General features: G+C 40.0%; 1 protein-coding gene across 1 annotated transcript in view; it reads left to right on the plus strand.

Annotated features, from left to right (window-relative positions):
• PPIL2 (peptidylprolyl isomerase (cyclophilin)-like 2) overlaps nucleotides 1–14,929 on the plus strand; it is a 76,787-nt gene that overhangs the window by 35,012 nt on the left and 26,846 nt on the right. Inside the window, exons 11-12 of the mRNA XM_009318752.1 lie at nucleotides 1,001–1,107; nucleotides 13,727–13,816. Coding sequence (XP_009317027.1) covers nucleotides 1,001–1,107; nucleotides 13,727–13,816 — 197 coding nt within the window. The remainder of the gene's footprint in view (nucleotides 1–1,000; nucleotides 1,108–13,726; nucleotides 13,817–14,929) is intronic.

The raw sequence follows: 14,929 nt of genomic DNA on the forward strand, positions 1-14,929 counted from the left end.
GGGCGGGAGTGTTGATCTGCTCGAGGGTAGGAGGGCTCTGCAGAGGGACCTGGACAGGCTGGATCAAGGGCAACTGTATGAGGTTCAACAACGCTAAGTGCCGGGTCCTGCACTTCGGCCACAACAACCCCATGCAGCGCTACAGGCTTGGGGAAGAGTGGCTGGAAAGCTGTCCGGCGGAAAAGGACCTGGGGGTGTTGGTCGACAGCCAGCTGAATATGAGCCAGCAGTGTGCCCAGGTGGCCAAGAAGGCCGACAGCATCCTGGCTTGTCTCAGAAATAGTGTGGCCAGCAGGACTAGGGAAGTGATTGTGTCCCTGTACTCAGTACTGGTGAAGCTGCACCTCGAATATTGTGTTCAGTTTTGGGCTCCTCACTGCAAGAAAGACATTGAGGTGCTGGAGCGTGTCCAGAGAAGAGCAATGAAGCTGGTGAAGGGTCTAGAGCACAAGTCTGAGGAGCGGCTGAGGGAACTGGGGTTGTTTAGCCTGGAGAAAAGGTCGCTCAGGGGAGACCTTATCACTCTCTACAACTACCTGAAAGGAGGTTGTAGTGAGGTGGGTGTCGGTCTCCTCTCCCAAGTAACAAGCGATAGGACGAGAGGAGATGGCCTCAAGTTGTTCCAGGGGAGGTTTAGGTTGGATATTAGGAAAAATTTCTTCACCGAAAGGGTTGTCAAGCATTGGAAGAGGCTGCCCAGGGAAGTAGTTGAGTCACCCCCCGAAGGTATTTAAAAGACGTGTAGACATGGTACTCAGGGACATGGTTTAGTGGTGGACTTGGCAGTGCTAGGTTAACGGTTGGACTCGATGATCTTATAGGTCTTTTCCAACCTAAACGATTCTATGATTCTATGAATTGCAGAGTACAATCCCTGAAGACCCAGTACCCCAGGGGAAGAGGTCAGACAGTAGAATCTAGCAATTTGTTTTCTGATGATTTCTAAAGATCAATGAGTAAGCTTCCAGAGAGCTAATTATTGTCTTTTGCTTTGATACAGCTGCTATTGAAGAAGATGTTGTGAGATACAAATACGTGAAGAAGAAGGGCTATGTGCGACTTCACACTAATAAAGGAGACCTAAACTTGGAGCTGCACTGTGATATGGTACTGTGTGCCCCATAAGATGAATCTCTCTAGATAACAAACAGAATAGGAGCTGGCAACAGAAATGTCCAAAGAAAGGAATAGTGTGTAGTTGTAATAGATACAGATAAATAACTAGCTTTCAGTTGTTTTGGTGTGTTTTCATACGTACACAAAACACCATTGTAAAATGTATATATATTATTTTATATATTATACTACTATATGTATAAATGTTCTCTGTGAGTAGCCCCATACATTTTAGGGGACTACTTACAACGTGTCAAGGTATATGTTTAGAACTTCAAAGGGTCAGGATTATAGTGACCCAAACAATGACAAGGAAAGTAGAGAGAAAAAAAGAAGGAAGAGCACAGAGAAGAGAGAATAACCCAAGGTTACATGGCAGGCTACTGGCAGAACGAGGAAAAGAACCTCAGTGAAACTGAGAGCAGTCTGTCAACCTGAGTACATGTAGTTAAGATCCTCAGAAATGGTTAGATTTGCTTCTAAGTCCTGAGCTTTACAGAACAAACCTAAATGAAAACCTTAGGATATGTTTTTTACTTCCTGCTGTCTCAGTTTTTAAGGTTCAAGTTTTCAAACATCTTCCCTTTGCCATTAGGAGGTAGACGTTCATTTTAAAAAACAACAGATTAGAGTTTTTTATAGTCAGTACAGTCTGATTCTGGGGGAAATCTGTGGCTCTTAAAGTAATAAACATGGCAAGACTTGTGATAGACACTGATGTCTCAGACGTCACTGCTTGCTAGTGTGCTGGCTTATTTATTTGTACAACCACATCTATAAAAGGAAAAAAGTTTTCAATGTAAAAAGCCCAAACCTTCTGTTGTTTACTGAGATTTTTATCTCAGGAGATTATAGGCCTGAAGGTAGATGTTTTAGGAAGTTGAAGGATGTGAATAGGGGTTTAAATGGTAAAACTTCTGCTTGTTGTGACCCTCATAGAATTTAAGGACAGTGGTGCTGGCTAGGAGCTGGGGTGCCTGGTGTGAAATCCAGAGATGCACTGGAAGAATGCATCCTTTTTTTGCTTGGGAGAAAGAAAAAGGAGCAAACAGAACAAGGCTGCTAGCTTTCCCTTCTCTTCCTTTCTCTCGCACGAGTAAGGAGCAAGATGCGTGTAAACATCTCGAGCTGATCTATGGAAACAGTATGAGAACCTCCACAGCAGCATATCATGCTGGTAATTCTGTAGGTCCCTGTCATCCCTACAGGTGTTTTCCATGCTCTTAAATAGTAACACTATGTAATAAGGCAAAAAGCAGAGGATGTTAGTACAGCAATATTTGGGGGAAGCAGCAGGATGAGCAGATTGCATTGAATAATTTGTTTTGCCATATGTTCTCAAACTGGCTCCTGGCTAATGCAGGCTGACTGCAGCTATTCTTACCAGTGTGGGTTTTTTGGCCACATGTGTGACCAGTGTCACTCAGTCCTGAGGACCCAGACTCTATTGCCCATTATAAACTTCCTGTATGATATCCATTGTGTTTCCTTTTTTTCCAGATGAAGCCTTATTTACCTTCCTTTCACACACACTGCTTCCTCATGTACACATTGGAAGCGTGCTCTGTTTTACACAACCAGACCTGCTAGAACACTGGCCTCTAGCCATGTGTTTTTTTCATTTCTTTGTGTTGATTAAATCTGTGTGAATTAAGCAAACCTTTGGCACTGCACAGGGGAGAAATATATATTTAGAATAAGTAGGAAAAACTTGCTGCTTTAAGGAGGTTTTCCAAACATCCACTTTAGGTCATCAGCCTAGGTCTATTAAATCAGTTCTTCCGGGAGGCGCTTGTTTTTCTCCCTTTACTATATAAGGAGTTTGTGCTTCTAACTTTGATTTTCCTGAATCGCACTGAGGTTAGGCACATAAGATAGCTCAGTGCAGCTACAGCAAACATCTTACAAACATACAACACATACATAGGTCACAAACATATACACAGATCAGCTACAATGGATCTATTGAGATTGCAAAGACAGACATAGAAAATGGGGAAATGCGAAAATCAAGCCTTTCTAAAGACATCCAGTTCACCCTGCTTGTGAATATGCATGGTAATAGTCTTAATTAATCATATGCTGAGTTTTTTATCAGCTCTCCTGGCTTATTCAGTGCACAAGCTGAACCAGTTCTGGCAGCTCTTTGGAACTGCATAGTGAAATGGTTTATATGCAGGATTTGGTTTTCCTGCAAAAGTGTAGAATGTGGGTAAGGTCCTTGAATGCAGTCAGGGGGCACTGGAGTGTATCATAATGCTCGCCCAAATTAATGTTGCACGGGCTTTTTGGTGCCTGACTTTTCAGCCTTCATGATTTTTTAATGTAGTTGTCATGGGTAGTACCCCAGCTTTTCAGAAGAAATGGAGAAACAAATTTCAGCCCAAAGCACTATATTGATACACACTGAGATCACCAGCAGATTTGGGACCCCTGGATTCAACACACAGATCTGTGCTACTTGAGTGAATGAGAGAGACAATAGCAGTATTAGGTTGTCATTGCTGTTTCAAAGCAATGACACATTTTCAGCCAAAATAGTGTGATGTGGGGAATTCATACATCTACTCTCTCAAGCAGTGCAACTGCAGGAGCAAGTATGTGATTTATAAGTCATATTACAGTGGTGCTTAGCTTCTCTTTTTAAAGACTGAACACTGCCTGACTGGTTGTTGACTTGACCTGACCACAGGCTCCTTCTTTTAATTGCTGAGCAATATCCTGTGCTCTGGTTATTATGGAAGCCACCCTAGCAGTGGTTGTATTTGCACAGTACTGCAAATAAACGATTGTGAAATGCTTTAGGAAGCTTGAGGATGAAGTTGTGATATAAATATGACAAATGAATACCTGTGTCTGGAGGTAGGACTTGCAACATTCAAATTACATTTTAAAATAGTCTTACGGGTTAGATTTCAATATACACTTTGAGGTGAAGTCTTCTTGCTGAAATAGAGAACAGCAAGCAACATACTTGCTGTCATAGAGTGTATGTCTATTGAATCTTCAAATGTCTTTTCATGCCTATGGGCTGCCTGTTTAAGCAAAATATTCTTGCAGTTGCGCTCTCAGAAGTCTGCACTGCTTCTGAAGTCTACCCAATATCATCTTTGCCTTCAGTACCCCCTTGGGTTCTTACTCCCTCTCCCTTTACAGCTCTTCTGTTCTTTCTTTCCCCTGTTTTTTGTGAGCTATCTGGCAGTATGGTTTGTTTGGAGTTCAGTCTATATGTAAGTGTGGAAACTTTTGTTTAAAAGTAAAACTAGTGACCTTCATACACTAGTACATTAAGGTGCCAATCAAGAATATTGATAGTGATGAGATTCTTCCTAGCACCAAAAACCTAATCAAGAAATGTTTTGTATTGATCCAGGGGAGGAAATCAGTGCTGCAGTGTGATTGAAGTCATCAGTTACTTTGTGACAGAATTCTGAAAGAAAGCATGAAATAGGGCTAGAATCCAGATATTTTCTGTGTTTGAAATCACTTGTTCAGAGCACCAGAAAACTTAGGTTCCAGAAAGATGATGTGTGGTTTAAGTCGTTGACCTGAGAAAAGGCAATAAAGACTTTGGAAGATAAGCTGGATTTTCTTCCACCCTTTTGAATTTGTGCCTCAAATGAGCAAAGGTACACTACTGTTGTCTCTTTGCATCATAGCGGGGTGTGTAGTGCTCTTTGTTGCCATTTGTTTTTCTCCCAGTCATCTTATTCAGATACAGTATGTTCCTACTGATGGGGACTAATCATATGGCCATTTGTTAGGGACATTTTCCAGGAAGCCGAGTTCAGCTGGGCACAAGCAACGTTTGTTGTATACACTAATTGGAAACAGATTTACAAAAATTCTACTTGCCAGAAGTAACTCTGGTGAGTACAGAGATTTAATAGCATCCAGCAAGTGTTATTCTTTCAGCTCTAGTCTTATGCATTGCCAAACAAATAAATTATGAAAAAATAACTGATGAAAGGCAATGAACGTCCCTGGATTTCTTGTATTTTATTTACTGTGATTTTTCTAATCTCCTCAAGTTCTTTTAGCTGCTTTAATCAGGATGCTGCTGGGAACAACTGTCTATCTCATCCGTGTGTATTCTGCTGTATTAGTGACTATAGTGATGCAGTTACACCTTGCAAGTGGTGGAGCAGCCTCTTAAGGCAGGGTGGAGGCTTTACCCTGTGCAAAAAGTCAGACTGAGTTGGGTTTGGAAACAGAAAAGCGGTGTGGTATAATGGATAGAGTGGAGAACTAGGAGCCGGTAAACCCTGAATTCTGTGCCTTTGCCATGGAGTTGCTGCATGATGTGGCTATGTCATTTAGTTATGGATTTTTTTTAAATCACTGGTATCCCATTTTTTATTTCACAATGAGCAATAAATACGGGCATAATTTTGAATTCCCAGGCAATAACATGTATCATAGATGCCTGATTGCTGGAGTTAGGCTACACAAATAACCTAGGCTGCCTGTTGGAATCAGCAGCCCTGCATAAGTCTAGATAGAGTAGCAGACTCCTAGTCTCTGCACCTGTGAAAGGGAGTAAAAATTCCTGCTTTTGCCTCTAGGTTGCTTTGAGGCTTTCTTGTTTAGTGCTTGTACTTTTTTATTTTCATTGTGCTATGGAAATATATATATATAAAAATTTAACACTCCAGAAGACCCTATCAAAATGATGAACAGGAGGTTTGGTGTATTATCTCCCTTCTCTCCTTTGTGAGTTCTCATACAAGTGGTCGCTGTGCGGTAATGATCTGGTGGTTAAACACATGCCGACAGTGGTAATTGAATACTAATCCATAACTGCCATGGCAGTTTTTGTAAATTCGCCTGTCTCTGTCAGGTTTAATACTTTAAGATTTAAGGGCAAGTTGGCATAACAAAGAAGAATGTGAGATGGATTTCAAAGCTCCATCCAGCACTCCACAAATGGTTTTTGAGGTTTTAGGACCTGGCAAACTCTGCTTAATGGTGATGTCTCAGCATAACTATCTGAATAAGCCATTATTCTACAAACACTGATGTTTTAATCTTTTGAGGCCCTCTGACCTGTTAAATATGCCTGTTGTCTATAAATGTGTAATCCAGCCCCTGGTCTTTGAAATCATCTCTCCTTTTGTGTGAGGGACTGTTCTGAAGATCAGAAACCTGTAAACTTCTTATCCATTTCCAGTGGGAAAGAAGTGAGTTGCTGAAAAAGTCCTTTGACCTCCTGGCATGACGAGGTTCCCCATTCTTCCTGAATCTCATTTTCTTTCCGATTTAAACATCCATTCTACTCACTTTCTGTCAGCGTCATTGTGGCACTGTCCAGCAAATAACTGGCTGATGTTTTTACCAGTGTCTTGTTCACTCACTAATACGGTTGTAGGGATGAAGTACAGTGGTCTTGGCATGGTTGTAAATTAAGTATTTCATATTTTTTTCATCAAAGTAGGTCATTGTAGGAAGAGCTGCAACTTTCAACTTTGAAAGTTCTTGTCAATAGAAACTAAAAACAAACAAACAAAACTGTCCTTTTCCAGTAGGAGAACAGCTGGATAAAAATGTTTGTTGTTCCTGGTGTGTTTTTATCTCTAAGTGCTACAGTAGCAGACAGATCTATTGCTCTTTGTGGTTGGCAGTGAAATGGCTCTGTGCAGCCATATTGATTAACAGGTTGTTGCTCTTCAGTGACTAGAAGCTAATATTTAAAATGTTTTTAACTTTGGGGGCATAATACCCATACTTGAGAAAGGAGAAACATTTTCATGCGAGATGTTAGTAGGAAATGCTTTATCTGGATGCTGCCATCATGCGCGTGTCCTCAGTGCTGTTTTAGAGCAGTGAAGGGGCAGTGGGAGTCCCCGCTGTCCCCTGCTGCCCATGCTTGAATGGGACATTCATTGTGGGGTTAAGGAAGGTGCTCAGCCACCTCCCTGTGAAGCTCTCCCTGCACCACGGGGCTTGCTGCCCTTGGCTGTCTCTGCACAGTTTCCTGGCAGCCTTTGGCCTTGGGTAATTGGTGGGAAGACATTTTGCACATTTGGACCTTTCTACCTCCCCAGCCCCCCTGACAAGCTGGATCTGGGGAGGGAGTCAATTGTTACTGGATTGTGTCGCTTGTTTTTTGACATTTAACAGTGCAGGCATCCCATACCAGCTGCGTCTGCCACTTAGTGATCCCAAACCCGAGGATGAGGTGGGTGGTTTGGAGTTACACAGCTGCTGCTCTTCATCATCCTCTGACATGTTTCTTGTTTGTACCTTGGCTCCTCTGATGAGAGCGGGGTGACCTTGGGAGGCTGACAGCTACCAGAGCTTCACTGTCTAGTGTGGAAGTGCTTACAGGTTGCATCTTCTGAAAAGGTGGAGTTTATGTGCCAGCTGCAGACTGACGACATGCCGAGGAGCCACTGTGGGACCTGCAATACTCCAACTTTCACAGCTGTTGGAGGTTACTGAAGCAATTAAAGTTGTGCTCTCATTTAGACTGTACCTAGTGGTGCTATGTCGTGCTTGCCAGCCTCATCCTCATCAGCACCCGGCCCTGCACCGCACTGTCTGACAAGCTCCTCAACCCTTGTGTGACTGACAAATTTGAGAGGGAGGGAGAGGATTGTTTTATTTTCTACCACTGCAATAAATAAAAGTTAGAGGAAAAGTAATGACTGGAGCTAGGGATGACGACTCTGCCTCTGGAGAGCTAGTAGTTAACATTGACAAATTAGATGAGTGAATTAGATGCCTTGTTTAACTTGAGTTGTGCTCAGCTAAACTGATTGATTGTCCCTGTATTTGCAAAAAAATGAAAAATAAAACTGGAGTATGTCATTTTTTTATTGGCATCTTGTCTAAGCTGAGCATCTTGCTTAGACTTTGAAAAAGTTTTTGGTAGCATCATTAATGTCAGTACTGTGGAAGATACGCCTTTGAAAAGTAAAATTTAGCTATCTGCTGGAATCTTTGCTAAATAACTGATTAAATTATAGCGGGTTTTTAATGAGAATGCAATAATTCTGCTCTTTGTTCTAAGCAAACTTTGAGGCTTTGAGGTAGCAAAATAGGCAAATGTTTGCTATCAAGTCAGCAATCTATTACCTGAAGCTTGCTTGTTCTGATTCTTTTTAATATCAGTAGGAGTCTGGCCAAGTGTTTTACCCCACAATGTCCTGCTGCTTTCATCTCTCCCAGTGCTCTCTCACTGGAACTGTGCCTTTCTGATCATAGATCACAAATTGACCTGAGCATGTTTGCTCACTGTATGACTAGATTGAGAATGGTGTCCCTTACATGAATTGTGTCTTTTTTTAACTGAACCACCCTAGGCAGCTGTTGTTTGCCACCACAACCTGTCACTGGCTCAACCCCTCTTGCACGTAGGGGAACTGTTAGCAGGAAAGGGGAGCTAGCAGGGGATGATGTTTGGGTCTATAATAAATGTTTCTCCAGCAGAAAATGTCATGGGCTTCCCGCAGTGAAATTCTCTCTGTGCTTTCGCAGTGGGCTTTGTGGAGTTTTGGATTTTCTTGTCCCTCTTGCTCTGAAACAAATGGAGTGTGCTCCTAGTCCATTGGTGCAAAGTGAAGCAGGGTAGCTTAAATTGCCTTTCAGTACAGTATTAAGCATTGAAACGCACTAGAAACATTATATGTTCGGTTTCATTCCATGACTTAGTGGAGGAAACAGACACTTGCACCTGATAGATGGTGATTCCTGAAACTGCTCCATTACAGTTGCCTCTGACTAAGCCCTAAATAAAGCCAAGCTTTTCTTAGGGCGAGTTCTTTCCTGTGGGGTGGGTAGGCTACGAGGATTGCAGATTGAAAGGGATAGGGAGAACTGAGTTTAAACCTTACCAAATCACCTCTTTATGGGCTCACGCATTAGAAGAGATGCTAGAATGAACAATTACAAGAGTGAAAATGCTCTGTGTAAAAAAAAAAAAAAAAAAAAAAAAAAAAAGGTACGTAAATAGACTAAAGCAAAACAAAATCCACCCTGCATTTTAAAGGAGATCTATGTTAAAAAAATGGCAGGCTTCGTTTGAAGCTTTAGAAATTTCCATCACTAGTTCATGCCTCTTAGTAGCGTGATTCTGGCATTTGTGTGATAAGATGAAAGCTGTAGAATGCAATTTTAATTTGTGAGGAACAAGCTTTTCATCATTTCAGATTATTTCTGCTTTGAAACATAGGGTTAATGAGCATATATCAAGGCTCTGTAGTTTAGTGCAACTACTACAGTTCATCCAATTTAGAGAGACAAAAAGAAATAAAAGGGAAGTGGAATTAGCACAAGGAAATTATACAGATGTGTGAATGACAGCTTCTGAATGCTTACTGTGAAATTTCTCTTCAAGGTTCGTGCAGATCCTCAAGGGATGGAGCATTTTGAAATTATTAGCTCTTCACATAGTAAAGCCTTATTTCTCGCAGTCATGGCAACGACTCAGAAGCTCCTCTCTTTTCCCATCTCCCATACATTGGCAACAGGAGTGCTGCAGGTTTTTAATCTACTTCTGGTTGGCTCTTCAGCTGCCCAATACAAATTCTGAGTTAAGGTAACTTTTACAAATGTAATGACCCATTTTAACTGATGAGAAAGGAGAGCTGCAAACTGAGAAAGCAAATAGTGACCTGGCTTGGTTAGTCTTACCCCTCAGCTCTGGGGATGCAGCAAGAGAGATTAATTTTGCCTGGTTTGGAGCCACCCTTGCTGGTAAAAAGGAAACTAAAATTGGCTCGGTTGATACTTAAAGGGGGAACCAGATAAAATCTGCTTTTCTTCTAAGAACTTTATAGTGAGGACTCAGCGTTTTTTTCCGTTTTGCCTTTTTTTTTAATTTTATATTCCTTTCTTTAGTGTTTTCCCAGTATCCATGATTTCACAGTCAGCCTCTTGTCACTGTTGTGTTTGCATGGTCATAGTAGCAATCTCTTTTCAATTCTGAAATTTGTCCGGGCGTAGTAACTAGTAGAGTGCTGGTATTTCCATGTAGAATTACCTACTAAGTGTGTTAGCTAAATGGAGATTTAAGAATAGTTAGAAAACCATTGGGGTGTTTCCCCATTAAATATACATGTCTGTGAGCCAAGCAAAGCATTTGTGTCATCTTCTGGGATAAGTATTCTTCTGGATTCCTGTCTCAAACTGTTTATTAAAATGTTACCACTTGTCTTGGGTGTGAATTTTCAACAGTTGAAAGACAGTTATCTGGCATGTACAAAATAAATGGGGAGCATACTCGGAGCAGGAGACTCATTTTGGTATAAATAAGTTGTGGGGTTTTTTTTTCTTACTGTTTGTCATTTGGAGAGAGAAGTGTCTTTAAGTTGAAGGAGATCATACAGAAACACTGTGTTCACTTATGTGGTCCCAACTTGACTGAAGAAAAGGAGGATTTCTTAGGGCTGTCCTACCACACTCTTCAGAGAGAATTTTTTAATTTGACTTCTTAGGACTATCACTGCATCCTTCTCAGAAGATACTGCAGTAGATTTAAAACATAACCTTTTTTCTGTCGGTGGCTTTCAGATCAACAGGTTAACAAATTAAGGTGGCATTTTTTCCCTTGACTTTCTTACATGTATGTCTAAGTCATAGTCAGCAGATTAAAATAATTTAAATCATTTCTTGCTTAATGTAAAAGTAATAAAGAGTGAAAAGTTAGCTGCTGCTGTTGAGGTCATTTGAGACAAGAACAGCCAGAAGTACAAAGAGAGCCTGGGGTCCATTGTCAATAATGAGGCAACAAGAAACCGGCGTAGCCTCCTACACTTCTGCATTTCCAGGTGCCTTGGCCATCCCTTCCTCCTTCAGAAATGGTGTGAGACAAGTGGTGTGGAGGAATTTTCTGAAGAAGTAGACAGTTTTGCATTCCAAGACTGCCAGTCTGACATCTTGCACAAGATCTTGCACTCAAATAACAAAGTCAGGTTTGTTTATGTGTATTTCTCATCAGTCTTTGTAGTTGGAACAAAGACTTCAAAGACTGGCTATGTTTGAATGGTCAATGCAGAATGTAACTTCATTACTTAGGATCTACACCTTCCCCATAAACCTCAAGCCTTTTTCTCCTGCTTTGGACAGGCTGCTGCTTAAAAAAGTCCCTGAAATGTGCTTGGCAGTGTGAGATTTGGCAAGAACATTAATTGCTTTGAATAAATCAGATAATCTGAGCCAGATATTCTAGATGAACTGCATGACTAAAACTGGGGTTTATTACCGATTGAATGCAAACCTTTTTATGTGTGTCTACTAAAAAGCACCGTAAAAGGTAATAGTAATGTTGCTAAGGAACTGTTTACCTGCCAAATATATCTGTATGATGCATGAGGTGACCATGGGAACCAATTTGGTGGCAATTATTTAAAGAAGACCTTGCAGTGAAATGATCATTGCATGTATACTGTTTCTGCAGTTGCATTTGAAAAGCTTGTTTCTGGGAAAAGATATAATAACTAGAATTCCATTTAGAGAGAAGGGTCAGCATAGGTCCTACATAAAAAATACATTACTAGAGCAAGGTTTTTTTGATGTATGTTTTACAAATGATGTTTTGAAAATAAACAGGAAATCTGCTTTGGGTTATCAACGTTGTGCAAATTTAAAACGGTTTGGTGTGTATTCCTAGGGGACTCAGTCTTTCGCCTGATTTCATTTTTCTTTAAAAATTAATTACAGGTTGCTGTATTCCCCCCAGAGAACTTATTAACTGTGTCTCTCTCTCCAAAGAGTGCTTGGTTCTCATGAGATAAAGTGCCTTAGGCTAAAACCTGCTTGTTCCATTTCTGATTCATAAAGAAATTTTTTAAACTTATTTTTATCCTTACTGACATTTTTCATGAGTGATAACTAATAGCACTACATTAGGATCAAGGCTGTTATAATTTGTCTTGTAAAGGAAGCATACACTGCACAAATGATTCTTCAGGGATTGAATTTTACTTGAAAGGTTATGTACAAAGATTATTTTCAAGCATGTATGTCCAATTCAAAGAAAAATTTTCAAATTTGCTATAAACATTGAAACTGTAGGAAAACCTCCTATTGCTTGAAACAATTTTTATGGAATCTATTTACTTATGAGTTGCCCTCAGGATGCTACCAAAATACATGTCCTAGTGGCATGCTACCATAAACCCATTATGGTACTGTTACCATATTAACCCAGTAATGAATTACATAGGGAATCTGAGATAATAGCTGGTGTAAGATTGCATTAGAATTTGTTTATTTTTCCAGTTATCACCCAGCTGGCAACTGGCATCTATATCTGTGTAGAGTAATTAAGAAGGAATCATTATAAAGAATTTATAATGGCAGGTAGAGTTTGTTTGGACAATTAAGAGACATTTCAGTGTCAATAAAGAGGGGTGAGAATGATTGTTTCAGGTGAGAAAATATAGAAAATTGAAATTTTGTATGGTTCCGGATTAATACTTGTATGGATCTGCTTTTAAAAAGATAGAGATTATTTCATCCTCAAATGATTGTAACTGGGCTTGCCTTATTTTTTTGCTTTTAAGTCACTTCAGGTTGCATGGCTCAGTCTCACTCTCTCTCTCTGCAGCTCTCAGACTAAGAATGATGTCATACCAATGCAAAGTGAATCAGTGTCTTTCAGAAAGAGGCTTCGAGTCTTGTGTGTGTTCATTTACAGACATTGCAACTCATGCTGGGGCTTTACTTGCAAGCACATACAACAATAAGGGTATTTTCAAGGCCTGTAACAACTCAGATTAGTTAGATGTATTCTTTGTAAAACTGGAATATATTTATGCATATAATCCACAGTGGGGCTGGAAAACATGTCCAAGTATAGAAAACAGGCTGTTTCTGTACTTGTATTTGTACATGTGAAGGTATTTTAGTATTGCAGAGAAGAGAACCCGTACAATTACAGTGGAAGGATAATTAGGTAGACAGTAAAGTTTTTCAGAGGGTACTGTTTGAATGCCATGGCTTATAAATTCAAATAAATAGCTTTAATTTGCACTGTAAAAGCAAATTAGAAGTTGGCAATATATTTAGTGTCTTTTTTTTTTTTTTTTTTTTTTTAGATTTTTGAAAACAAGTTGTCTTTTTTATTTTTCCTGTAGTCCGGTGACTTGTGGGGTCAGCCACATTTTTAGTTCCAAGTGGTGAAGAGGACCAAATGCTTCTCTCCCAGTTATCTTCAATGTGCTCACTTTGAAATAATGGAGCAGAGAAGTCAGGTTCTTTCTTACTCTAGGAAATTAACTTTTTTCAGTGCTAGAAGTCCCCCTTTGGAACAGGATTATGATACACTGCTGGAACTAAGTTACTTGAAAGTCTCTGAGCTTACCTGCTTTCACCATTGTTATGTCTACTGGGAGTTCATGTTATCTGAGCTAGTGTTCAGCACTTCTTTGTGCTAACTGGAAGGTCTGGGTTTAATTTCTTTAACACAGTGTGTGTCTCTCCAGTATACTTTAAAAGAGCATATATTACATCTTTTTTATGTAGACAGAGACTCATTCCTCTTCAAGAGTCCTGCATGATTGTTTCTTTGCAAGGCACAAATGAAAAATGATTCTTGTAAACAGTGTAGTGACCAATTTGATTGTCTAAATGTATTGCTTAATTAAAACTTCTGTTTGTCTTTCAGACACCCCGAACATGTGAAAACTTTATCAAATTGTGCAAGAAGAACTATTATGATGGAACAATTTTTCACAGATCAATTCGTAATTTTGTGGTGAGTATTGAACAAATCCTGTGTAATGCACAGTATGTGATGTCCTCAAAATATTTATTTAGCTTAATTCAGTTTTAGTTTCTTCCATGCATGACAACTTGCAATAGATGTATATTAAATATACCATCAGAACTAGGATTGTCCTAACTTACTAAATTTGTACTTACTAGTCTTACTAACAACTGTCTCTGACTAATATTGTCACTTGGAGCATCACTGCATTTAGTAGTGCTTTTGCTGGCGTTCCAGACAAAGCCTTTGAGAGTCATTGCCTTGGCAAGGCTCTTGTTACCTTCCCCAAGCTGTGGGTGGGTGGTTGATGAACAGAAGCCCGGGGGGGGGGGCGGAGAGAGAGAGAGGGAAATGCTAATTTGGATAAGTAATACTGTGGCCTGTTGAAATCCCATTCAGATGAAACTTTAGAAAGCAGCTGAATTTCTGTTTCAGGTTGTGGTACTCGGATACTGTCACATCATCCTTTTCTGAGTGTGCTCCAGGACTAGGTGCCCAGGCTTTCTTTGTGAAGGAGTTGAAGAGCACCTAGTGAACCAGAAAGTTGACTTTGGTAGTCAAAGATCTTTATTTACATAGGTACGGTCCAGGCAGCTTAGGATATTGTAGCTGTCCTGTAACTTCCTTTCAGAAGAATTAACAACCTGATCCTGAAGGCAGAGCACATCTTTCAGGGGACATCACTGAATGTTACATTCCATCCTGTCATCCTAAAAACTTTTTTCTTTTCACAGCACTGTATATCTCAGTTCATAGTTAAACTCACAACTAAAATTGTGCTTGTGTGCTATTACTGTGAAACTAGTCGTGTCACACTCCCTCTACTGGCATTAGAATATAGAATATTATTTCTGTAGATCCTGCATGTATATACAGTGATTAATTTTGTTGCTGAAAGATTGGTTTCACATGAGGATTTTCCCTACTGCAGATAGTGAGGGGGATACTGAGAAATAAAGATTCAGATACAGAAAATATTCCATATTCCCTCATTTTTTGCCTTCCCATCATGTGGAGGATTAGTAGCAAAATGTAAAGCCTTTTCAGTTCCAAAAGCAATGCATCATCAATTAAAAAGCAGGTTACGACTCAGTGCATAAT

Source organism: Pygoscelis adeliae, unplaced genomic scaffold, assembly GCF_000699105.1.
Source record: "Pygoscelis adeliae isolate BGI_AS28 unplaced genomic scaffold, ASM69910v1 Scaffold410, whole genome shotgun sequence".
In the NCBI taxonomy this organism is placed as follows: domain Eukaryota; kingdom Metazoa; phylum Chordata; class Aves; order Sphenisciformes; family Spheniscidae; genus Pygoscelis; species Pygoscelis adeliae.